Source organism: Dipodomys spectabilis, unplaced genomic scaffold (assembly GCF_019054845.1).
Source record: "Dipodomys spectabilis isolate Male_0828 unplaced genomic scaffold, ASM1905484v1 ptg000187l, whole genome shotgun sequence".
NCBI lineage: Eukaryota > Metazoa > Chordata > Mammalia > Rodentia > Heteromyidae > Dipodomys > Dipodomys spectabilis.
The window spans coordinates 9,842,694-9,868,960 of record NW_024870864.1 but is presented as its reverse complement, the minus strand read 5'-3'; the positions used below and the strand labels follow the sequence as shown (position 1 = coordinate 9,868,960).

The window sequence follows — 26,267 nt, the reverse complement described above, 5'->3', positions numbered from 1 at the left end:
CCACATAAAGGACCACTAACACATTTGCAAATTAAACAAGGTGTGTCCATAGATCTGACTCTTCACATGAGAGAACATATGTGGATAGATAGGCCACAATTTTACACTGGTTGCCTATGTTGGTAAGTCTTATTTATTACTGCCGAATGGAAGCACAAGCCTTAAAATTCCCAAAATAAATAAAACAAATATAAAACCTGTAGTGAGGGGGTGCATATCTGTAATCTTAGCACTCAGGAAACTGAGGTAAGAGGATCAGAAGTTTAAGGGCAGCCTGGCTACATAGTGATTTCCGGGTGAGCTTTGAGCTACACAGTGAAACCTTGTCCCCAAAACAAAACCAAGTAGTGTGCAAATGCTGAACCAATGTGCATAACAAATTCTGAGGACATTCAATCCTAATGTAGTCATTGATAGAGTTAGTCACAAAAACAACCTCAATATTTGCTTCCTCCTAAACAAAATTCAGTTCCTATTTGGAACCCTAATTTTAATGATTAATGTTGAAACACTGAACAAAGTTAAGGCTTTAGTATCCATTAAGCATCACATTTTAGTTCAAAGTATACATAGTTTTCATGCAAGACAAAAACTTACCTTGTTCTAGTTTTTTCTGGAAGTGGGCCTTTGCGGTTTTCTAACTGGACTACTTTTCCATATACCTCCTGCAGCAAATAAAATATACAGGTTAAAATAAGAGATTGTACATTTTTACTGAGGAAACTCCATATTTTTTCCTATGGGTTCTCCTCGTTTCAATGTTAGAGTAAATAAAATAAAAATGGTTTTTTAATAAAACTCTTTCTCACCAAATTAAAGGATGGTACAATAATTTCAGCACACTTAACTTTAGCTGACAAAAAATAAATATAAAAATTGTACAACTCCATGTTAGTGAGGATGGCTAAAACAACAAAAACTCTGGAAACTATTTCCTAAAATCATAATTTACATAGCAGTGTGCAATTTAAGCAGAGATAATTACACTTAAATTCATGGCTTTTATAGTGGAACCACTTCTCTAATATTTAATTTTATATAAATAATACCTAATTTTACAACTTGTCCCAAGAAGTAAAAAGCCTTGTTGACTGTGGTTAGCATGTGTTTAAACTAATCTGTGTATGGGAGGGGGGTTGCTAGTTCAAATCTGGGGTCTTGTGCCATTCAATATGCCTCTAGTTCTGAGCTACAATCCCCAGCCCCTAACAAAATGTTCTCTATGCTTCGGCTTCTAGAATGCAATTCCTGAATCCTCCCTCATTTGCAGCAAGTGGACAGACACATGCTAACTGCATGTTGGCAGAATGACCCCATGAGGGGGTTGCATCGGGGTGGGGGAGCAGGGTAAAGGGGGACACACACAGGGAAGTGAGCCCAGTACTGCCTGCTCCTCAGGCCTGAGATCTGGAGAGTGCCAAGATGGTATAAGCACAAATGAACTCATGAGAACACCAATGACAGCGATATTCTCCCTCCCCCTGCTGTTTGAAAGTGTTTAATTTTGTGGACTAGCCCACGTAACTAAAATAGCAATAATCAGCACTCTTCATAAGTAAGTTTCAAGTCAAAGTTCGGATTGTTAAACTGACAATCATTTTCCAGTGACTTTTGAGCAGTTTTTGCTTTAAGCCTGTATTTTTCTTGAACTATTTTCTTACAATGTCAATTCCTTTTAGTGTTCTGTTTACAGCCATAGTAATTTATATATAATGCGAGAGTAAAATAGAAAAATATAGAAGGAAACAACTCATGAAAAATATACATGGAATTTCACACATGGTGAATTCCATTCATTTAAGGCAAATGCTTGCTTATAACTGGTTGTAATCTGACAAACTAAAGTTCCTCAAGACACTTTATACATTCCTCATTTCTTGGAAAGAGGGATGTTTGGGATTAAACTCAGGGTCTTATGCATGCTGAGCACACTTCTACTACTGAGTCATATTGCCAGGTACATATAGTTCTTTAAATAAGAAAACATACATAAAGTGCTTGGCACACACAGGGCCTGACCTAATGTCAAGAATGCTAGCAGGGGTGATGCTGGGCTTTCAAGAATCAGGTAATCTATTTGTGAACCATTTCTATTTCTTCATCCTCTTCCCTATAATAAAACCACTCTTGAGAGTCTACCTTAGAGCTAACATTCTCTGAAAAGTCCATCTACAGCTTCACCTCCCTGAAGAGATGGCTCTAATTTACATTAAAAAAAAATCCACGGGGGTATAAAATATGCCAGGAACTGTCAACATCACAGATTCTCACTGGTAGCTGCTGGTATATTGTTAAATTTCCACTTAATTTTTAAGGAACACTAGAGAATTAGAATGACCCCAATCTACACGTAGTTTATGTACTGTATTTAATAGTGTAATTTTCAAATATGACAGGAATAACCCAGATGTGAAATGCTGAATCATTAATCACAGCTACGATTAATATTTCATAAAATCAAAGCAAGCCTATCCACCCCTCATGTCATCCGATTTCCATAATGTATGAGTCAAATTTAGAAGGTGCCTAATTTGAAAATACCAGATGCTCAGGTTACAGAAAAGAAATGTTAAAATCTTTTCCAAAGCATGAGCAGTATGATTTTTAGTATTCTTCTAAAATTTGTTTTGGTTCTATTAATCGTATAGAAATACCAATCTTTCCTGGGTAAACAAGAGGTAGGGGTGGTATAGGAAAAGTCAACTGTTTTTGGCATGCAAAGTAAATAGTAACAAACTAATGGCAATTATCACCTTAGATTCAACTTCAGGTACATAATTTGTTTTTGAGAAAGTAAAAAATCAGTTTCTTAAATAACAACCATCTCCATCTTTTGGACAGTGGGATAAACAAAATTACGTGAAATAAACACAGCTATATTTCAGAAGTTTCTGCTATGTACCTCAAGTTTCAAGTACCATAGTTCTATTATTTGTCCAGTGTTCCTTAAGTGAATGTTGTAGAGCTTACACATCTATGGTGTAATGCCATCTAATATAAAAAGAAGAGTCTCAGATACAGGCTGTATGAAAGCCCTCTGGGGAAGTCACAGCTAGCATGGCAACATCAAAGTGCCAGGAACTCAGATATTGTATATTTTTATTTCTTAGATTAAAATCACATAACAATCATACCGTTATAGAAAAAAGCAATCTGATTAAAATCAACATAGAGGCAATAAGGTGAATCTGTGCTTTCGAAAAGTAACCTTCCGAGTTGTTATCTTTGGAGCACGCAAAATATACAATGGTAGTTATTCGTATGTAAAGGAAATGTACATTAAAGATACCTCAAGAACAGCAATTTCTACTGCTGAATTAATTACTGAATTAACTCTGGCTGCCGAGAAGTCCTAAAACAGCATGCAGATATACCTCACCATCAGTCCATAGCTTTTAAAAAAATAAGCACTTTACACAGCTGTAAAACAGCTATTTTATAATAGCTCAGTGTGAGAAGGGTCACTAGTTAATTCTAGTTTTAAAGATAATAGCACTACATTTAAGAGTGTTAAATACTTGCTGCAAGGTCACAAAGAGAATCTAGAAACATCTCTAAGCCAAGCAAAACTTTCCCAATATTCCAGGGGAGGCCCTAGTTTCCTGAGCCTGCATCACCTCTGCACTGCGGCTCTCAGGCTTTAAGAACTCAGGATACTCACGTCATCTAAAACAAATTGGGCAACCTTTGAACAAGCCAGAAACTTCTTTCACAGCCACAGAGAGTGAGTTCTGTTTCTAAGTTAGGATGATTAGAAATACCTCTTTCGAATTTCAAACTGTTTTTCAATGTATCACAATAGTTTGTCTATGATGAACTATTTAGTCCTTCACTTTATATATTTGTTTAGTGTAATTTTCCTTTGGCCATGTCATTTCTTCGATTTACAGAAGTACTTTGAGATAGGGAGAATGATAAAGCCATGACATTGATCAAGATATAATGTACTTAAAACTGATTTGTGGAATTAAAACCCCTTTGTATATCTACTTAAATATAAATAAATAAAAATAAGATATATCCCATTAATTTTTTGTAAACTTATTCCTAAGATTCAAGTGAAGTTTCCATATAATGCTGAATGTCAAGTGCAGTTTTCAGAATTGCATGTCCATCTTTTTGTAAGAGATTGGGCAAGACAAACTTATGCAACATTTCTGAAATGCTTATTGTGTTGGAGCTACACCAGGCTGAAAACTGGGGAAACTTTATCACCTGTATTTTAAGAGAATATATTAGAGCAATTCTTACAAGCACAACATACAGTTTTCAGAATTTTGTGAAGACTTTTCCCAACGTGGGTTTGTTGGGACATTAAAAGGTGTTCTGGGCACAAAGGGTTCTGAGATGCATCTTCCTTGGAGCACCAGTGTGTTAAAGCAACAACTTTCCTTACAGCCTTCACAGAGTTTTTACATCCTGAGTTCTTCAGTCCATGATACAACATTTCTAACCTAATTTTACTTTATACCCCCTTAAAAATATTTCATAACCAGTGGTCCACAGAAAGCACTTTGGGAAAAGTTGCATTACAGACATGCCTTGGCTTAATAAATTATATCTGACAAAAGGGGTCCTACTTCTCAGTCACTAGTCACCTTCCATGAGCTTCATGTGATTTGTGCTATGCTTTGGGCCTCCAAAGGATCTGGCTTGGTAAACAGGTGGCACTTTTGAGAGGTAGTAGAGGTTTACGAGACAGAGCCTAGTGGGGGTCTTCTAAGTTATTCTGGTTGGGCCCTTGAAGGGGAGTGTAGGACACTGGTCTTTTTTTCACTTCCTCACCAAGACACAGGGAAGTTTTGTTCTATTATGTGTTATCCTTGCAATAGGCCTCAAAGCATCAGGGCTTACTGCCCATGGATTGAAACTTCCAAAGCTCTGAGCTGCTGGAGATGTGCCTCAGTAGTAGAGCACTTGTCTAGCAAGCACAAAGTCCATAGTCCAGAGCCAGTACCACCAAAAAAGGAAAAAGGAAACATGGTGTCAGACTGTATATTATCTCCCCAAAGCTGTGAGCCAAAATAAACCTTACTTTTTAAAGCAGATTATCTCAGATATTCTGTTACAGCAATGGGAAAGTGAACACAATTTTCAACTCATTTTTAGTGAATTTTATTTAATTTTTCAAGAACATATACTAGCAAAATTTGTAAACCTAAACTGTTATTTTTCTTAAAATTAACTGAGCTGCACAAGCTGAATGGTGTCAACCAAGGTTGCAAATGTCTCAGTCATGATTATAGATCACTATTCCCTTTACCACCTGCTGGTCACCCTAAATAGGCCCAAAGGCCTAGCACTTTGCCTCCCCTAAACTGTGCACACAGGGTTTCTCCCTAGCCTAAATCTAGGCTACTTAAAAAAAAAATTGGTTATTGGGCTACATAGCACAGTACAGCATTTTCCCTCCCATTCCTTTCTCTCTCTCTCTCTCTCTCTCTCTCTCTCTCTCTCTCCATCTCCTCCACTCTCCCTCTCTCTTTCTATTCCTCTCTTCCTTCTCTTGTTTTCTCTGAATGCTCAAAATCAAACCCAGGGGTCTCACATATACTAGGCCGACACTACACCATTGAGTCTAAGAAGCTTTTTTTTTTTTTGGCAGACATTTACTTCTTCCTTTTCTTTTATGCTTTCACTCAGTTGTCTCAAGAGGCCTCTTTTGTTTCTTTCTCTTTTTTTCCTTCTGTTTCCGAAACCTAAACTGAAGCCCTAAATCTTGTCTGAAGAGTATGCAAGTTCTACTGGTTAAATGACTCTTAAGGGAATGGGAAACTGCCTGTTTTGAGTAAAAACAAGCAAGGTCAACCTATGCTGCGAAGCATGGGTCTTCTCTGAAGAGCTTAGGAAGTCTCTTATTTCTTCAAATTACTTTCTACAGTTTAAGAAACCATGTCCATATTATTTTTAATACCTTTTCACTATATATGTATACTTTGTTTTATAAAATATTTGGGATATTACTTTCCCAGGACCCCAATGGACCACTATGTCTATAAGAAAATAGGTGTTCCAAAAGACCTGCAATGAATCTCTACAGTGTGATACAGTCGGTGTGAGACCCTCAAGGAACGGTGACATTTCCTTCACTTCACATTTCCTATCAGGCTTCACTGTTGGGGAAGAAACAATAAACTGCCTGTTTACTTCCTTTGTCATCTTTCCTCAAAAATCTCATTTTCCACAAAACTGATAGACAGTCTTCACTAAACATTATATACTATCCTTAACAGTCAACTGTAGCAGGACTTTTCTTAGTTGCTATAAAGTAGTATGTACACGCAATATGCACAGTCACTCAATACTACAAAGACCAGTTTATAATTACAGAAAATAAGGCAGGTTAACTGGCCTCAGACACAGTCTCCTCACACAGCTACACATGGGATGGGCTTGAAATCTGTTTCCTTGTCAAAAGCCCGGCCAGAGACTGCCATGTCTCATGCAATTATAGCTGGACAAAGAAGGGGATAAACAGTTTGGCTTAGTGCCTTTTCCCTTGTCACAGAGGAAAAAAAATTATAACAACAAATAGCAACAAAGATTCATTTTCAAGCCTTTCAAGCCTGTCAGTCTTCCTGTGCTCTGGGGAGGATAGCAAAGTGATCACTCAGGATAAGAAGAGAGAGGGGGCGTCCCTACCACCTCTGCCTCCCACTGAGAGAGGGAGAACAAAGGACAGAAAGCACCTGACCATCCAGCCTTCACAAGTGGATTTTATGTGCAGTGCTCCATTTGACTTTAGCCCAGTTAGTGCTGAGTTCAATTGAGAACGTGTAGGTGCTATTCCAAAGTTCCAGCACCAGAAGGTAGAGTTGTGTGCTTGGTGTGGCCACACTTGTAATTAATGACATCTGCCATAGTGATGCTGAAGTGACTGGCAAGCATTTAGGAACTCTGGAGTATGTAATAGCACCTACACTGCCCCCAAACAAAGAGTGATTATTAGTATGATATATAATGTGGCATTTTAGTTCCAGAGTAGGTTGAACTCTTACCTATTGAGAAGCCTAAGTTTCTAGAGAAAAGCCTTGTAAAACACATAAACTAAAATTGAACTAAAAATAAAGTTGGGGCTCTTCCACAATGTGTAATTTCTTCATTACGATGGAATGCAACACAGTATCTCCCCCTTGGGTTGCTCAGATTCAGCCAAAACAAATGCAAATGGCTTGTCAGATGACAGCTGTTTGATAAGGCTCCTCTGCAAGACCTGCATGCTTTACTTTTTTCCGTGAAACTTGGGATGAAAGGCAGAAGGCAGGAAGAGAATTAATGTAGCATACAGTCTAAAGGCAATGCTACAACCGTGATTAAGTAGAAAAGTTAAAAGGCACAGATTTTCCACAGCTTCGCTGCGTGCAACCCATCCGTGTAACAAGTTGACAGGCCTAGCGCGTCAGCTCCATCATCCCCTCCGACAGCTAAAACACTGCACCGCATCCCTTTTCAGAGAAAATTTGCGTCTGCACCATGAAGCGTTGTACATTATTTCTTAGCACTGCAGGGGGCTCAAGTCCATATGGAACCTTCACAAATATTACCACAGATCAAACCAGCAGCGTTTGGAGGCAGATTTGACATACCTATTTAAATGAACAGCAGGGGTCCTCGGGCAGCCTCGGGCTGTGCGGGAGAAAGCCTCAGTGGAAGCAAGAGTCGAAGCTCCATTACTCAGCAAAGACACACTCTACATTTATCATTCATTTCATTTCTGCCAGGGCAAGAAGCTCATTTGCCCAAGGTCAACAAAAAGCAAAAAGAAAGGTTTCTTTTTTTTTTTCCCCAAGAAATAAATGTACCTGACAAGTGGGGATTTTGTCCTCTGGGTTTGTGGAGCACAAATAAACAGCAGATAAGTCTAAAAAAATAGAGTAAATGGGCACATTGATTCAAGCCATTGAAAGCTGACCGTAGATGGGGGAAGCCCTATAAATATTCCTGTAACTTTAAAAACTCATATACCTACTAAAATAGAACTTGACATCGTGTTCTAAAAATAAAATGGATCCTGCCCTTTAAAATGGGATGCAGTGGCATTCAGCTCTTTTTCACGGTAATTTTGGAGAATTCTCCCAAATGTGCACACTATCAAACACAGCTCTTAAAACAAAACAAAAATTGTCCACAATAGACTAAAACGCAGTTGGAAGTCAAAGTGGAACAGAAACATTTTTCAGGTGTGGTTTGGACTCACACCGCATTAGCCCGTGAAAAGCAAAAACTTCATATGAATAAAAGACGCAAAGTACAGACAACTCTCAAGGTAAATTCAATGTCTTCTGGTCCTGCTAACAGGGTTTTCGGGGATCCCTCTTGCTTTAGCCTCCAAGCATACACATGCACTATAATTTCAATTTGCAAGTGAAAGTATTTTAAGGACAATTTCAGCACAAAGTCTGTAAGATTTATCTTTATCAAATAAAAAATAATATAAAACATTTCATTAACACTGCCTTACCTTGGAAATTTTATTTTCAGCCATTATTAAAACATTAAACTCTGAAGGGGGAAAACATTTGTAATATGATTAATTTTGTAGATACAATTCATATTTATCATAGATGTTATATACTTACATGCATTAATGAATAATATGATTGTTTGCCAGTATAGAAGAGAAAATGAAATGGGCGGCCATCTTCTCCCCATTGGATTGCTAATAAAAAGCCAGACAAAAAGAAATAAAAAGATATATAGGTAGGCCAACAGCAGTATTTAACTACAGTTATTGGACACTTTTATAATTGGCTTATCTTTTAAAATAAAAATGTACTAGTATTTAGAATTCATATTTAGTTTGCCATTTAATATGCAAATATTTAGGATATTTAATATTTCAGACTAGCTAGCATAAACATTCAATGAAATAGTCCACTATGAGAATGTCTTGTAAATTGTTTTAAAGTAAAAACACATAAAACACATCAAATTATCTATAAAGGACCACAAAGATTAATTATGGCCACAGAAACAATGTATCCCTGTGTTCCTCAAAAGGAAACTTGGTAGTCAATAATGCATTATACTCTAAAATTTCAAGCCACACATACTGTAACAAATTTTAAAAATAAGAACTTATTTTTCTATGCCACAGCATTTGTTTCAACCTGTGGCGACTTGCCTTTGAGTTTAAAACATCTGTGACAGAAGGGTCCTCAGAAAGGAGCTGCCTATAATTCCTTCTGAATACAGGGGGTCAGGTTGACCCACTGTAACAATGAGATGTACAAGACACTATGTTGAAAATGAACCTATATAAATAAGACAAGCACCATTTCCACACTCTCTGTCTACTGTTGATCTGTTTCACAAGTAACTATTTGCAGTGACTCCTGTAAAGACCACACTTCCAGGTCCATACATGAATTGTAAATTACTTTTGCTATATAATATATAAAATATAATATGTAAATATTTAGTATTATATAATATGTAATATATTATGTTACATAATACATGATATATTGTATATATATATATATATATATATATATCACATATATACCATAGTTAAATCTGTTTCTTTTTCTTTATAGCTGTATTTCCCATCTTCTTGTTCATTATTGATCTCATCACAGAGCTTCTTTGGACAGTTTTGCAGACTGCCCTATTGTCATGTCAGTTGATTACTGTACACATATTAAGTGTGGTATATATGCTGTGGGCCTTTAGAGGGCCACAACCAGTGTGCATGAAAACCACTGTTTCTACACCCTTGTGAGCAGTCTTTGTACCGATGGAGTGTGTATGCTTAAAGGTGTTAGGCTCTCCAGAACAATTTTCTTATCTTTTATTCTGAAATTTAGATATTTATCTGGAATTTATGTGTGTAAGGTCATGGATTATTTTAGCCAGCAGAAAAGAGCCTTCTTCTTCTTCTTTTTTTTTTTTTTTTTAAGTAAGCACTTTCCTGCTGTGATATTTTCTAAATCATATGCAAGATACTTTTTTCTCTGGGGATAATTAGTATTAGGCAGACCCAAGCTACTTTATGTGAATATACCTAACAGAGAACCAAAATATCCTAATGAATAGTGAAAAATAAGAACTATTGGACATTTGGATTGAAAGATAAAATTATTTGCCCATGGCTTAAAGATGCTCTAATCATTTTAAACACCATGTTTAAACAGTTTTTTTTTTTTTTAAATTAAATTCATTGGATTTTCCAGTAGCTGTTATGGTAGAGCCCTTAGTTCAAATCTCCCCAAAATAAAGATATCCCATCTTGTATATAACACACATGCACACATATGCACACAAAACCATAGCAGATATCAGAACTGACATTACTGATAAGTGTATCTTGTTAGCAAAGACACTAAAATTTGAAAAACTTGTCTTAGAAATCACAAAATCTGACATGCACTCCTGCTGGAGGTTAATATTCTACTCTGTTCCACTGTTCTGTTTATTCTGTATCACAAGCACCATTGTACCCATCAGAACTTTCTGCTTCATTTTGACATTGGATAGAGCAAACTCCCTACCTTATTCTTTTTAAGAATTTCCTAGGGTTTCTTGAAACTTAACTTGTAAAATGATATTGATAATTTATAATTTTGAAAGAACTTTTGGAATATTGTCTTCCATTACAGAAATATGCAATATGTCTTCCAAATATTCAGATTTTTCACTTCTGGTCTTCAGTTTTTGTTTTCTATACAAATCTCTTATTCTGTACTCTTTATTGGTATTGCAAATGATTTAGTTACTTTGTTGCTCTTGATACTGCCTCTTCCCATTTATGAACAGATTTAAAAAAGACAGTATTAATTATACAAGTATGTACTGTTGCTATGAGGATTACATGTTGACATTGCTTGGTTAGAGGAAAGGTGGGATTTCTAGCTCTTTCTAGCTCTTACAGGGCTACCTCGAGGAAACAGTACTGTCTGCTCTTCTTAGAAACAAACCTAAGTAGTAATACATGACACACATATGACAAGACGTGTTGCATGTTCCTATAATAGAAGACAATATTCCAGAGCTTCTTTCAAAATTATAAACTATCAATGTCATTTTATAAGTTAAGTTTCAAGAAACCATGGGAAATTCTTAAAAAGAATCAGGTAGGGAGTTTGCTCTGTAGTGTTTTTAGCTGCCTTTCTATCCCAGTCCAACCTGGGCTGATATACGCCATCTACTCCATTCCTTTCACCATTTGTCCATAATGCCTAGTATGGCTCTCACAGTTTATTTAGAAACTCTATGATAACTATTTGAACTGTTTCTAATTTTTCTTGACATATATTAAAATTTTCTTATCTTCTGGCCAAGAAACAGCCTCTTTGTTATTATTATTGTAAAGGAATTATTTCGGGTCTGACATTTTCAAATGTTTAATGGCTTTTTTTTTTCTTTTACATATTGCTTTCCTTTAGTCCATTTTCCTATTCAGGCTTTTCTGTTGTTAATATATGTAAAAAATATTTACTTTAGGTTTCAAGCCTTTGTCACATTTAATTTTTTTTTTTTTGGTCATGGGGGGTCTACTCTGGGCCTGGGCGCTGTCCCTCAGCTCTTCAACTCAAGGATAGCGCTCTACCCCTTGAGCCACAGTGCCACGTCTGGCTTTTTCTGCTTATGTAGTGCTGAGAAATTGAACCCAGGGCCTCATGCATGCAAGGCAAGCATTCTACCACTGAGCTACCTTCCCAGCCCCAAATTTTTCTAATGTCTTTTTGTCAAAGCTTTTACCTTCGCAGTAGTTTGTCATCTTTGTCTTTGCTTTTTTTTTTTTTTGTGGTTTAATATCATTTAAAAAATAATGAGGGCTGTATATCTATCTATTCCTGTATACTAGCCACTTTACTTCTGTTCTGGAGTTTAAATTTCTTAATTGCATATCATACAGTGACTTTGTAAAGTTTAACCCAACTCTATCATTTGGACACAATCTACTTTGTAATATTCCTTTAAACAGATTAAAAGGGACACATGCACATACATCTGGCACATGTAAATATATATATATATACACACACACACACATACAGCTTGGATTCCGTGTTTTTCAAAGTGGTTCTGCAAAATACATAAAGAATGAGAAAGACAGCAATTTATTTTCTGTCAGTATCACAGTTCTGTTGCCTGTATCATCATTACACTCCAGTGTATGGCCATTTCATCATGTGTGGTGGACACTGATGTCACTGACAGGCAGGATGCGAATTGGCTTCCACATAGTCAGCAGTTCAGCCTTTAACTACCTGTGGTACCTTTCTATGAAAAGGATCATTAAAAAGTTTCAGAACAACTGATGTTGTGTTTTGGAATTCAGATATCCAAGTAATAATATTCTACTGACAATTTCATAATAGTCTTTATGATTTTTCACAGTTTATTGTTTCCAATTTCTTTTTTTTTTCTTTCTACAGTGCTAGGGACAGGATGTACGGCCTTGTATATGCTATATGCATATACACTATACTAAGCTACAACCTCAGCTATTTGGCTGAGACATGGTCTTTCTACGAAGCCAGGATGGCCTTAACTTGCATTCCTCCTGCCTCTGCCTGTCAAATGTGGGGGAGTAGCAAGCAAACAAGCAAGCAACACTTGATACTGTATCAGAGGACTCTTCCTAATTTCTTTAAGGTTCTTCTTGGTGTTTCTTTGTTTAGTCTACACTGCTTTTTCCTACTTTCTACTTTTTGGTGGAGTGAAAGATCTAGGGATTGAACCAAGACTCGTACTTCTAGGCAGGAAGAAACTACTCCTAGAACTCTATTTTTGGTCCCATAATTTTTTTTAAGTTACACTGGGTAAGATTTCTAAAACAATACTGAATGATGAGGTACATGTGGACATAACCTTTGTTGTTCCTGAATGTAACAATTAAAAAATGACGAATTTAAGTTTCAATTCATTTCTGTTTCTCATGATAGCCTTCCTCAAATTAATGAAGGTTCTCACTTCTAGTTTGTTTTTTTAACAAAACAATCCAAATAAAACCAAACAACAACAAAAAATGCTCAACTTTGTTAACTGATTTTGTTTTCTCTCTGGAAATACTCTCCCTTTGACTCACAGAGAAAATTACATTGATATTAACTTCCTAATGTCAAACCATTCTTATGTTCCCAGGGAAAAATGCTCTCTAGTATATTTTCTTAATAAAATGCTTTATTTGGTTAGCATTTGATATAGGCTTCTTTTCCAAACAATTCTTCTCTGGACTTGATAATTATGTGAGCCTTAAAGTAAATTTAGAAGCCGTTACTTGTTTTCATCTGCATCTCGGAACTGGCAGGACTTAGGTGCAGGTCTCTTTCATAGACCTCTGATCTTGGGCTTCTCTGGCTTTTCGTCCAATCTGCATTTTCCTAAGTAAGACAATTGTGACAACTGCATTATTCTCTAAGCCACCTGTGTAAGAGTTCATGGAGTTGGTGGCCACACAGACATGTTCTGAGGTAGAGCCCTTTGGCCTTTCTACATGCCCTTCCTGGCTTTGTGTCCTTAGTGAGTTAAACTCTGCTTTTCATTTCCCATCTATAAAGTAGAGGAAAGAATAGTAAGTAGGTGATTAGTGTGAAGGTTTTGGGTTAGCATATGTGAATCACTTTGAAGTATGCCTATTCTTTTCCACATTCCAAAAAACACTAGCTGTTATTACATGAGAGGGTTCTCAAATTAGCTACAATAAAGTTACTCCTAACTATCTTATATTTTAAATATTCTCTAAATATTATGTTAAATTTTTATTGTTGGGCTGGGACTAAATCTCAGAAACAGAGCATTTGTCTAGCATAGAGGAGGCCCTGAAATTACCAAAATAAAATAAAACTTAATGTTGTTCTGTTTCTCCTTTAGCAAATCTGCCCCATGTTCACTGATTTCATTGGCTTTTTTCAAAGGAATACTTGGATTAATTACCACACTCATTCTTCAAATTTGTTCATTATGTACATCAATTTAGTTTTCCCTGAACTGAACACTTCTGAAAACTGTGCTTAGTTCACTTATTGTCAGTCTCTTAATTTCTAATAATGTATGTTTGTCTATGCAGCATACAGTGGCCATACCTCATTGGATTTGACAGGAACTATTCCCACTGTCATGGGCTTCTAAATACTCTATAAACTCGATTTTTATTTTGCCTTTAATACAACATGGCTTCTATTGATTTTAAGTGAGAAAAATCAGATAGGATTTCTACTGTTTGGGTTTTGTTAAGATTTTTTATGACCTATTTCATCATAATTCTATTAACATTCCACATGCATTTCCATAGAAATGTATTCTTTGTATTTGTATATGTAGCTATAAAATCATGCTGTGTTATTCAAATTCTTTATAGCCTTAGTTAACGGCTTTGCTTTATAACATTTCAATAGTAAATGTTTGGTGCAAAAAGGTTCATGGTCATCACATTCACTTAATGGATACTAAATGTTTGGTGCAAAAAGGTTCATGGTCATCACATTCACTTAATGGATCCTAGGTTTTATCCATATAAATTAGCATTCCTGTCTCATTGAGCGGTTCCCCATCCTCTTTGAATTCCATGATGTCTCACATTAGAGCTCCTTCTTGTTTCTGTCATTAATCTGGTGTATAGCTTCATTTTTCCCAGTACTTTCTTTTTCTTCTGCCAGTTGCAGAGCAGGGTTTTCATGTTAACTCAATTTAGATGCTTCCATCTTTCAATAAAGTGGTTAAACCTTACAAGTATCACGGTCCATTTATTGAACCTAAAGTTCAGTTACTATTTCAACTTACAAAGATCTGTTTGTCCTCCATTTACAATGTACAGTAAAATTGGAAGGTATACAGCCAAACTTATTTGAATAATTCTATAGGAGTATTGCTTAATTTAAAAAATAATATATTTTCAAAATGGCACGTGAACAGTGTGGGAGGATAGACAAACCCCGTCAGTTGTTATATTCTAGCTGCTTGTAAATAGGTAAATCTCATACTGTAAAACTAGTCTCAGAAGGGCAACTGAGTCACAACTAGTAGAAATACATAGAACAAAAGATGAGAGGGATAAGGGTAAAGGTGCTGAAAAGTTGGAAAAAAAGTTTTTAAAAAAAAGTTGAAAGAAGTTTTTCAACTTTTCAGCACCAGTAAAAAAGACTGAAAGCACTGCCATTTACATTTATAGGAATGCCACTAGGAGCAGATTATTGAGACTTGTGTTTATTACAATTATGCTCTAAAACTAGCCAAAGTGGATTTTGGGGTATTGCCTTTATTTATTTCCCCAATAAGTTGATGTGATGTATTTTGTAATTATCATGTCTAAGAATGAAGGAAATAAGAAAGACTGAGGAAACAGGAAAGACATGAACAGGTTAGACAAAGTGTTTAAGATTCAACATAAAAGTTCTTCCTTCCTTCCTTTTTGCTGGCCATGGAACTTGAACTCAGGGCTAGGTGCTGCTCCTTAGCTTTTTTGCTCAAGGGTAGCACTCTATACTTTGAGCCACAGCTCCACTTCTGGTTTTCTGGTGGTTAATTAGAGTTAAGAGTCTCACCGATTTTCTTGCCCAGGCTGGCTTTGAACCATGATCTTCAGATCTCAGCCTCTTGAGCAGTTAGGATTACAGGCATGAGCCACCAACATCTGTCTCATAAAAGTTGTTTCTAAGGTTAGAGTAAAGCTGTAGAACACTCAGTTCTGAACAGAACTACAGCTGAGCAGAAATACTCACACAAAACAAAATTTCTATGGATGTACCTATACTCTTTCCAATCTCTCTGAAGCATTCTGAGCACTCAGTCTGTTCAGACACTCTATCTATGCTGCCCAGCTACACATTACTAACTCAGTTGTATTTAACCCTAAGTGGGAGTATTATGGTTTCATGTTTTCTTTAAGTACAGGACACATGAATTATGTACCATCTAAACAGATGAAATACAAGCTCAAGCAGAAAAGGTAGTTGCTGCATCTAAGAAAATGAAGTTGAGTGTTCTAGAAAGATTCTGTGGCAAGTTCTTTAAAAAAAAAAAAGAAAGAAAGAAAGAAAAAGAAAAAGAGTTGTGTTCATTTCAGTGTGGTTGAAGGAAAAACACTGATGGAAATATAGAAATTCTTTGTACTCAGATTTCTTAGTAAGTTCTGTTATACTCTTTGTTCTACCCTAAGGAAATCGAAAATAAGAAATGCTGACCCATCAGTATCATGGTCATATGAAACAACAAACACAAACTTAAAAATCCCTCCAGGGACATATCACAGCTGATGAACTCATCTAAGTTTACATTTATTTTACAATGAATACAATTTTTACCCCTGGTGCTGGGGTTTGAACTCAGGCTCTTGTGCTTGCTTGATTGGCACTCTACCACATGAGGCATGACTCCAGCTCAGCTTTTTGCTGATTGTTTTGGAGGAAGTCTTTGCATTTTTCTGCCTACCTGTCTTCATACTATAATTCCTTGTATCTCAGCCTCTTGAGTAGCTGAGATTACAGGTATGAGTCAATTGGGCCCAGCTCCTAAATTAAGTGACAACTACCACTGGTCTGTAAAAGGCTTCTAATGCATTAGAACATTTAGTATTAAATTCTCTAGCAATTTTAAAGCTTGTGGGTTAAAAAGAAAAATAAAATTCTTTGTAAAAGTCGGAGAAAACAGATGGCATGGTAGGAAAGACGGTTAGCTGCTCATCAAAAGTAACATACAGGGCTGGGAAGGTGGCTCAGTGGTAGAGCACTTGCCTTGCATGCATGAAGCCCTGGGTTTGATTCCTCAGCACCATATAAGCAGAAGAAAAAGCCGGAAGTAGTGATATGGCTCAAGTGGTAGAGTGTTAGCCTTGAGCTAAGAGCTCAGGGACAGCGCCCAGGTCCAGAGATCAAGCCCCATGACTGACAAAAAAAAAAAAGTAACATACGACAATGGAATTATATCACTAAAGGGCTGAAAGGACAAAGAAAGAAATCTGTATTCAGACAAATATGACTCTAAAATGAAGAATTAAAATGTAAATAAAAGTTGAAAGAGTTGACAACAGATCTATACTAAATTCTCCCTCACAGAGGCACAGAATGCAAGTAACTTCTGTGACATTAGCACAGGCATAAGCTCTAACCCTACCTAACATGAATATCCTTTAATAATGAAGAACATCTTATAAACTCTAGTTGTTTGTTATTAGTTACAAAACGTTTTTGACAATTAGGACCAAGATGGCAACCATACAATATGTGAGCAACTGCTGATATAACCCAATACTGTAATAGAGGAGGGGAAAGTTTATTCTTTAGCAAACTTACCTCTTTGTTTTGGAAAAATCTGTTCAGGATGCTGTAAAATAAATTTAAAGTGTTATTAGATAATGGCTGTAACATATAAAACTAAATGAAAAAAAATTTTTTTAAAGTAATTAAGGTAACTACCTTCATTATTGGCCTGGCTCGTTTCTCAAACAAACCACTTGGAAGAAGGTAAGTAATAGCTTTCTGTAAATAACAGACAAAGGTTAATTAACAACTATATCAAATAAACTCATTTATAACTATTATTGAATACTTATTGTAGACCAGACACTGAACTAGTGAACTAGTGTTCCATTTTCACAGTCTCAGTTCATTATCTTTTGGGGGAGGGCATTACTGGCATTTGAACCAGGGTCTTGTGAGTATGAGGCCATTAACTCTACCATCCAGCCATGCCTAAGCACTTTATAAATAGCATGATAAAATCACTACATGCATACTCTCCCCTCCCCCCCAAACCCCACGTTAACTTCTAAATTGGTATTGACAATTTTCAAGTGTCAGCTTCAAAGGTGTCACTCCTTCAATGTGATACACGAATAATCTGTTTGCAAATAAAAGTGAAAAGCACTCCTATGCAAACATCTATGGTAAAATACTCAAGGCAATCATTCAACTTTGCCAAGGGCAAAGACAAAATCTTGGAAAGAACAGGCTCTGAATCTAATTTACTATGTTGGTCAGTTTTTTCATTATTGGTACAAATATCTTAGTTTAAAGGAGAAAGGATTTATGTGGGCTCAGGGTTCCAGAGCAGATGTATTCACTGGGGCCTGAGCTGAGGCAGAACACTGTGCAGCAGGAGGGGGTGGCAGGGGATGCTTATGTCATGGTATCCAGGAAGCAAAGAAAGACAAAAGGGGACCAAAGAGAAGGTGCCCTTCAAGGGCAAGTTCCCATCAACCTACTTCCTATAGCTAGGCCCTACCTCCTAAAGGTCCCAGTCCCTCCCAAAATAGGCTCACTAGCTGGGGATCAAACTTTCAACACTTAAGCCTAGAGGGGACATTTCATATTCAAATCATTACATCTATCATGACACTCATAATGTTTTTAGATGATCTTTCCTACCACTGTCTACAACCCTAATCCTTCCAGGTGTGTGTGTGTGTGTGTGTGTAAATACAGTTTACCACTGTCTACAACCCTAATCCTTCCAGGGGTGTGTGTATGTGTGTGTGTAAATACAGTTTACCTCTATCATGACACTCCTAATGTTTTTAGATGATCTTTCCTACCACTGTCTACAACCCTAATCCTTCCAGGTGTGTGTGTGTGTGTGTGTGTGTGTGTGTGTGTGTGTGTGTGTGTGTGTGTGTGTGTGTGTGTGTGTGTGTGTGTGTGTACATGCTGGTCATTTTGGGGTTTGAACTCAGGGCTTGGATGCTGTGTGTGTGTGTGTGTGTGTGTGTGTGTGTGTGTGTGTGTGTGTGTGTGTGTGTGTGTACATGCTGGTCATTTTGGGGTTTGAACTCAGGGCTTGGATGCTGTCCCTGAGCTTTCTTTTCCTCAAGGATAGCACTCAACCACTTGGGCCACAGTTCCAATTCCAGCTTTTTGGTGGTTAGCTGGGAGTCTCATGGACTTTGCTACCCAGGTTGGCTTTAATCCATGATCTTCAGATCCCACCTTCCTGACTAGCTAAGATTATTGGTGAGAGCCACTGATGCCTGCCCAGTGCTTGCTGAGTTGTTAAACGATGTATACTCTTTCAAGTTTCTTAGTAGTGAGCTTCATACCTTCTTGGGTGTGACTGCTGTTGTTACAGACCATCTTTATGCCCTTTCCCCCAGTAGCACAGGGGAGAGGATCTGAACATCCCTGGCCCTTTCACAATCTATACTAGGGCTTATGATCAAATTTTACCCTACACATTTCCAAATGCTTCTACCTCCTAGAAAAAAACTATTGCTCCCAAGTTAGGAACACCTTTTAAAACTTTACAGGTCAGACTTCTCCTTTTAAGACAATAACATAATGAATGACACAAGTTTTTTGTTGAGCAGTGTCAGATGAAAGGTCTGTAGCCTGGGATTTTAGCATCCTGTCTGAATGCTGAATGAACAGGCAGTATACTGGAAGACAGTGCTGCTTTTCAGAGAGCATGGGCTTCCTCTGCCTACCATATAATCAGGGGTATAAATTCAACTATCAGGGAGCCTGGCTGTGGTTCTGGGCCAAGTTTCATTCTCTTATTCTGCCTCTATTAATTTAAACAACAACACCAGAACAAACACTAGAATGCTAATTTAATAAATCAAAGCCAAAATATCAAAACAAATCCAAAATATAAAAGACAAATCCTCTCTTCCTTTCTTCCCTACAGGATAAAAAAGAATCTTTTATTAGGTGATTCTGAGGCAACTGATTGCCAGAGAAAATACAAGTGTATACAAACCTCATACCACATAACTCTAAATGAGTTAGAGTTTAAACATACAAAACAAAACCAGACCTGCACTTAACATGCAGGACTACAGAGAGAGTGCAGAAGGAATTTAAAGAGATACATTGAATTCCGTTTAAAAAAAGACAATGTAGCTCAAATGTATTCACAAAGAAAGTGCAATCAAAACTACTGAGGTAGACTTTTCATCTAATAGAAGAACTAAAAGTTCAATCAATTGGCCACACAATGTTGGCAAGGCTCAAAGTCACCTTGGGAGCATCACACAGCAAAGCCCCTGCAGCGGAACTACACCCACAGTTATCCACAGACTCACTCAGGAGACAGTCCTACAACACACACACAAAACAATCTAGCACAGGACAGTCACCAGAGTAGTAAAATAGCATTAGAAATAACTAAAATCCTTACACATAGAGGTTGTCTGAACAAATTATGGCATATCTGTGCAGTCAAATTCTAGACAGTCCTAAAACAGATGTTGCTGTTTCCTATGCTGGAAATAGACAAACACAAATTGTATATAGTTATAGAGAAGAAAGATGCACAGGTATATTTTAGCAAACATATACACAAGAAGAATAAAACAGACAAATAAACATTACAACTTACAGGGTAGGTGGAGCAAGCTGAAAATGACATAGAGATGAAGAATCCTCTGGATATACTGTACCTCTGTCTACAGTCCAACTCTGAAGCATATAAATATTTTATATAATAAAGAATGAAACTTGCCAAAGAAACGCAAAATCTAAATAGAAGTAAATCTAATTTCTGATAACAAAATATAATTGCAAATACATCAACTTTACTTTGTAGACTTAATGTCAGTCATCTTCATATAATTCTGAAATACTTTATGTATATTATAGTCTGGAGCAAATAAGTAGACATAGTAATGTGAGGAAGGGCACCAAACTTTTACTGTAGAACACAGAAACAAATAAGAAAGGGTAAACTTTGAAATATTAAGTATTTAGACAAAGCATTATAAAGTCAATCTTTAAAATTAATCCTATAATATTTATGAAGTATATTTCTTATTTCTGTCTCCTTGAAAGATCACGGAGCTCCCAAATCTTAGTTTGCAAACACATTTCTCAGTGTAAGGAATGAATGCAAAAATACCTAGTTCTAAGCCAGTTTTATTAGTTTGGAAGGCAGAGAATGTATAAAATGAGCCTGAGACATCTACCTATGAAAACAGGAAGCATACCCAAGGACACAGGAGTCAATTTTAATGTGCTCCTCCCACTGCCAAGTGTGTGTGCCAAAGGTGGGCAATTTGAGCATCTAAAAGAACAATAGCAATGCCTTCCAACACACTCAGTAATTGGGTATACATAGATTTAAGCTGCACACATGTGAGCAAATGTGGGCAGGTACAAACTCTCTTTCCCTCTTCTTTCCTTCTTTCTCATTCTCTTCCCCCTGCCTTCATCTCTCTATGACAGTGTGGGGCAGGGAGAAAAAGTAAGCTTCTTTATGGAACAATACCAGTAATAAAAGTAGAAAGAATGGCAGAAGAAAACCTTTACAAGTTACAAGTGAGTCATCATCAGGCAACAGTGCTAAAAGATGCTAAAGCCACAGGCTGAAAGATTCTCAGGAAATGAAAAATTTACATGGACTCAAAATATTATCCTACAGATTACTTAATGGCACAAGGGGGAAAGGTACTTATACAACATGTTCAGTGGTCAAATCAAACAAAGCATCAGTCATCTCATCACCAACATCAGTGGGATGAGCAGACTATGCGCCTCTTGGAATGGTGTTATAAGGAGCACCCAGTGGAACCTAAGTAGTGGGCTTTTGTTTTTTGTGTTTTTGTTTTTTGTTTTTTTTTGTTGGTCGTGGGGCCTGAACTCTGGGCCTGGGCGCTGTCCCTCAGCTCTTCAGCTCGCGCTCTACCACTTGAGCCACAGCGCCACTTCCGGCTTTTTTCTTTTTGCTTATGTGGTGCTGAGGAATTGAACCCAGGGCCTCATGCATGCAAGGCAAGCGCTCTACCACTGAGTCACCTTCCCAGCCCTGTAGTGGTTTTTTTTTTTTATACATTCCAAATCTCTTCTTGAGGAGTAATGGGCAAGCCAGAATGGCCTAGATTCCTTAAAATAACTGAATGGCTATATACATATTTTGGGAATAAACTGGGAAAATTTAAATACTGACTACATATACACTAATGTATATGTGTACATACCTGTATATATATTACATATATAAATAACTAAAATAACTAAGTAATATTACATATATGTTCACATACACGAATGACACTATAGATAGAATTATTATATATTTTGGTGCTAAATATATATCGATCTCTATTAATTTTCTTTTTTTTTTCTTTTATTGTGAAAATACCATACAGAGGGGTTACAATTACATGGGCAAGATAATGAGTACATTTCTTATCAAGCATTGTTGCCACCTCTTTTTCCCCTTCCCATCCGCTCCCCCCCTCCCCCCGCCCCCCGGCCAAAGTTGGAAAGTTTGTTTTCGACATAACGTCTTGCACGATACCTTTAATTTTCAATTGATCAGTCTATATACAGACAGACAAAGAAAATGTGGCAAAATATTAACAACTTGCAAATCTATGTGATAGGTGCGTATTTATATTTATCAGGCATTCAAATGTCATAGAAACTTGAGAAGTTTCTACGTAAGAAGGTATGAAAATTTTAGAAATCATACACATTTTCCCACAGTCAACTTGTCCTGTGAGGTCATCATCAGCCTGCAGAACCAGACTTGTCTGCACCATATACAGTAGTCCCAAGGGTGCCACCTCCTAGGCAGGAGGCTCCTGAACAGGAGAAACACACACAGGCATGGAAAAGCATGACTCTTCACTTAGGGTACAGTCCTTACAGTCACAGGCATGCCAGGCCACTCATTGTCAAATGATCATTGAGCTATCACAGGCATCGTTTTCGGATATGAAAATTACTGTTAACTTAGGTGATCACCAAATAGAATCCCAGAGGGAAATGTAATTGAGGAATTTCACTTCTCATGAGCACCAAGACTTAAAAGAAGACACTAGGAAGTATCAGTCAGAACCTGAAAACAAAACATTGATTATAATGTAATGTTAGGACTTATTGGTGATCTCTGTCTTTAAAACAGAAAACAAGCCAACAAAGAAATCTGCTGGAAATATTCTGAAATTCAACTCGGAGTCTGGAAAACTGGCTTTGCCATAAAAAATCATTTCAGCTATAAGTAAATGAATACACATAATAAGGTCCTGCAGTATGAGCTACTATACGAAAAATAACAAGCAAATTAGGTCAAATTAAAAAAAGCAATCTTACAAATTTAGTAAAAGGCATGAAAAACAAAGGATGGATGGAAAAGAAACAAGAGAGAGGGACTAGTAAATAAAATAAGCCAGTTATTTGTACCTCAAGTAAGGAAACACACAAAACAGAAACCAGGTTCCCAGCATGCTGCCTGCCACCTGGACCTATATCACTTTCATTTGACTCCTATTGATAGCCTACACAGATTTCTTTTTATGGGGGGGTGGGCGGAACGTTGGTTGTGGGGCTTTAACTCTGGACCTGGGCACTGTTCCTCAGCTCTTCAGCTCAAGACTAGCGCTCTACCACTTGAACCACAGTGCTACTTCCGGTTTTCTGGTGGCTTATTGGAGATCAAAGTATCACAGTTTCCTGCCCAGGCTGGCTTTGAACCGCAATCCTCAGATCTCAGCCTCCTGAGTAGATAGGACTATAGGCGTGAACCACCAACGCCCAGCTTCTTTTTTTAAATTCTGAAGCAAATAAAGGATGACTTGATTTAATGAAAAGAATAAGTATGCTACTTTCTGGGTTTAACTCCTAGTCAGCACTCTGTTTGAGAAAATTCAAGCAAAATAAGGTAAAATAAGGTGATTTTGAGTGTTGACTAGTCTTGAGTTGAATACCCTCCAGATGTGTTTTAGGCAGAGAATTAGGTGCTATAAAACAGCAAAATCCTTACTTTTAGTATGCAGCAGAAAAAGAACAGTGAACAAGAGAATAATAATTCTCTTTCAATAATTTGCAATTGCTTTAATGAATCTTTGTTGCTTCATTCAAACAAAAATAACTACTTTCTATACTGCTAAATTTCTACTTTTCTACTCTGTAGTACACTACTATTTCAACATCAACTCTTCACATATTTTGAATTTTATCAATGAAAGACAATCCGAAAACAAATGACAGGTTAATATTACTTGTACTCCCAAGTTTTATTTGTTTGAAGTAACACTAGCCAAAAATACAAATGCATATTTGAGAAGAAATGAAGGATCAATCTTGTAGTCTAATAGAACTTTCTCTGATGTTCTAAATGTTCCATAGTCTGCTGCCTAATGATAGCCACTAACCTATGTGGTTTCCTAGACAATTGATAGATGGCTATTAAGACTTAAAAAAAAATTTCATTTAATTTGATAATCACACATAGCTAGAGGCAACCATAAAACAGTTCTTCCTCTACAGTCATCTTTCTACCCCACCAACACAAGTGTTAAAATTTCCCCTTACCTTCACTAGGATCATACAGACCTAATACAAAGCCAGCTTAGAGGAAACTAGCTCAGTGGTACACACCCTACTGTATGACATGTGGCTGGCTCCTACATGGGTCTATTCAGGCATCATCATTTGACGTTTATTTATAAAGGTATTGTTCAAACTCTTCTAAATACAAGGTTGAACTCTTCATCTCTTCCCTTTCTTCCACTGATGGCCATTGGCTTCCTTAATCAATTTCTCTCAAAATCTATCAGATAGATGACTGAACTTCCCCAAACTTTCCTTGCTGACGGCAGACAACTTCATTCATGCTCCTCAAACTTGGCAGCTACTGCTCTACATTTGGAAAAACACTTCATTGCATGTAGTAAGATCTTCCATGAGTTGAACGGAGTCCCCTGAGTTTTATTACAATAAACAGAAATAGAGTGGCTTAGTGTACAGTGCTTGCCTAGCATGCATGAGGCCCTGCATTCAATTCCTCAGAAAAAGCTGGAAGTGGCACTGTGGCTTAAGTGGTAGAGTACTATCCTTGAGCAAAAGAAGCTCAGCGACAGTGCCCAGGACCTGAGTTCAAGTCCCAGGACAGGCAAAAAATAAAAAAAAAAAAAAATAGAAATTTCCAATATAAGGGAAAGCATTAAGCTTAATCTATTTTATACCAGAAGTGCATTTCAAATTAGATAATTATTATAAAATAAAAATAATTGGAGGTAGAAGACCATATTATATAAAATGTTAAAGATTCAGAAGTACAATAAAAAACAAACAGGTCAGGGCTGTAGCTTAGTGATAGTGTTTGCTTAGCATGTGTAAGGCCTTGGGTGAAAGAGAGGGGGATGGAGAGAGGAAATGAGAAACATGAAGGGAAGGGAAATGGAATCTTTCCATCTAGTCATTTCCTCATACATTATTCTGGAATATCCATAATGGCATGTTACATAATGCAAATTTTACGTATTATAATAGGTGAAACTAAGCCCATGAGAAACCACAAGAGTACAGTGGTGAGGAGAATCCTCTCTGTTGATGTGAGTCTATCTGTTCACGGTTCCTATTCTTTGATCCTCCATTGAGTGTGGCACTTACTAGAAAAAGGACCAGCAGTAAGTGGCCTGGTCTCTCAAGTATCTTAAAAATGGAAAATTGGAATTTTACTTCCAAACTATGGGCTGGTCTACTTGGACCAACTTTTTCAAACATGAGACTTAGTAAAAATTTATAATTATCTGAAATAAAGACTTTTTCCTCTTCCAAACAACCTACATGGAAAATTATTACTTAAAACTAGAAAATACCTAGTCCTTCCACAAAAAGAAAAAAAATATCAAAAGGTTCTAATACCCCAATAAACAAGGAACTCAAAAAACTAACCCCCAACTCATGAATAAAGGAATCAATACATGGGCAAAGGACTAAATGCAGACTTCTCAGAAGTAAGAAGTGCCAATAAACACAGGAGGGAATGCTGAACCTCTCTGGCCATAAAGGAAATGCAAATCAAAACAACAGTGAGATCCCATCTCACCCCCAGTAAGACTGGCCAACATTAAGAATTCAAACAGTAACAAATAAATGCTGGCAGGGATGTGAAGTGGGGAAAAACAACCTACTGAACAGAAAGGTAAACTAGTACAACCACTCTGGAGGGTAGTTTGGAGAGTCCTCTAAAAATTAAACATAAAACTATGCCACTCTTGGGCATTCACAATAGCCAAGTAATGGAAACAGCCTAGATGCTCTACAATAGATGAGTGGATTAAGAATATGTGGCACATATACACAATGGAAATTTACTCATCCATTAGAAGAATATGATGTCACTTGCAGGGAAATGGTGGACCTAGAGCAAATCATGTTAAGTTAAGCTAAGCTCAGAGAGCTCTTTGTTCCCTCTCATATGTGGAAGCTAGATCTAAAATATACCTAACATGGTAAATTATGTGGAGTTCTATGTATTTACAAACAAACCAGCTGCCTGAAGGACAGTAAATGTAGGGGATGAATCCGAAGGTTTAAATCCTCCGAACATCTAAACTACTATTTATCAAAATGAATTCCAAGAAATGGAACCATGTTTTC

General features: G+C 37.0%; 1 protein-coding gene across 1 annotated transcript in view; it reads right to left on the bottom strand.

Moving 5' to 3' along the window:
• Mrps9 (mitochondrial ribosomal protein S9) overlaps positions 1-26,267 on the bottom strand; it is a 68,622-nt gene that overhangs the window by 11,153 nt on the left and 31,202 nt on the right. The window contains exons 3-6 of the mRNA XM_042695519.1: positions 17,361-17,423; positions 17,238-17,268; positions 8,580-8,659; positions 598-665 (exon numbers count right to left, since the gene is read on the bottom strand). Coding sequence (XP_042551453.1) covers positions 598-665; positions 8,580-8,659; positions 17,238-17,268; positions 17,361-17,423 — 242 coding nt within the window. The remainder of the gene's footprint in view (positions 1-597; positions 666-8,579; positions 8,660-17,237; positions 17,269-17,360; positions 17,424-26,267) is intronic.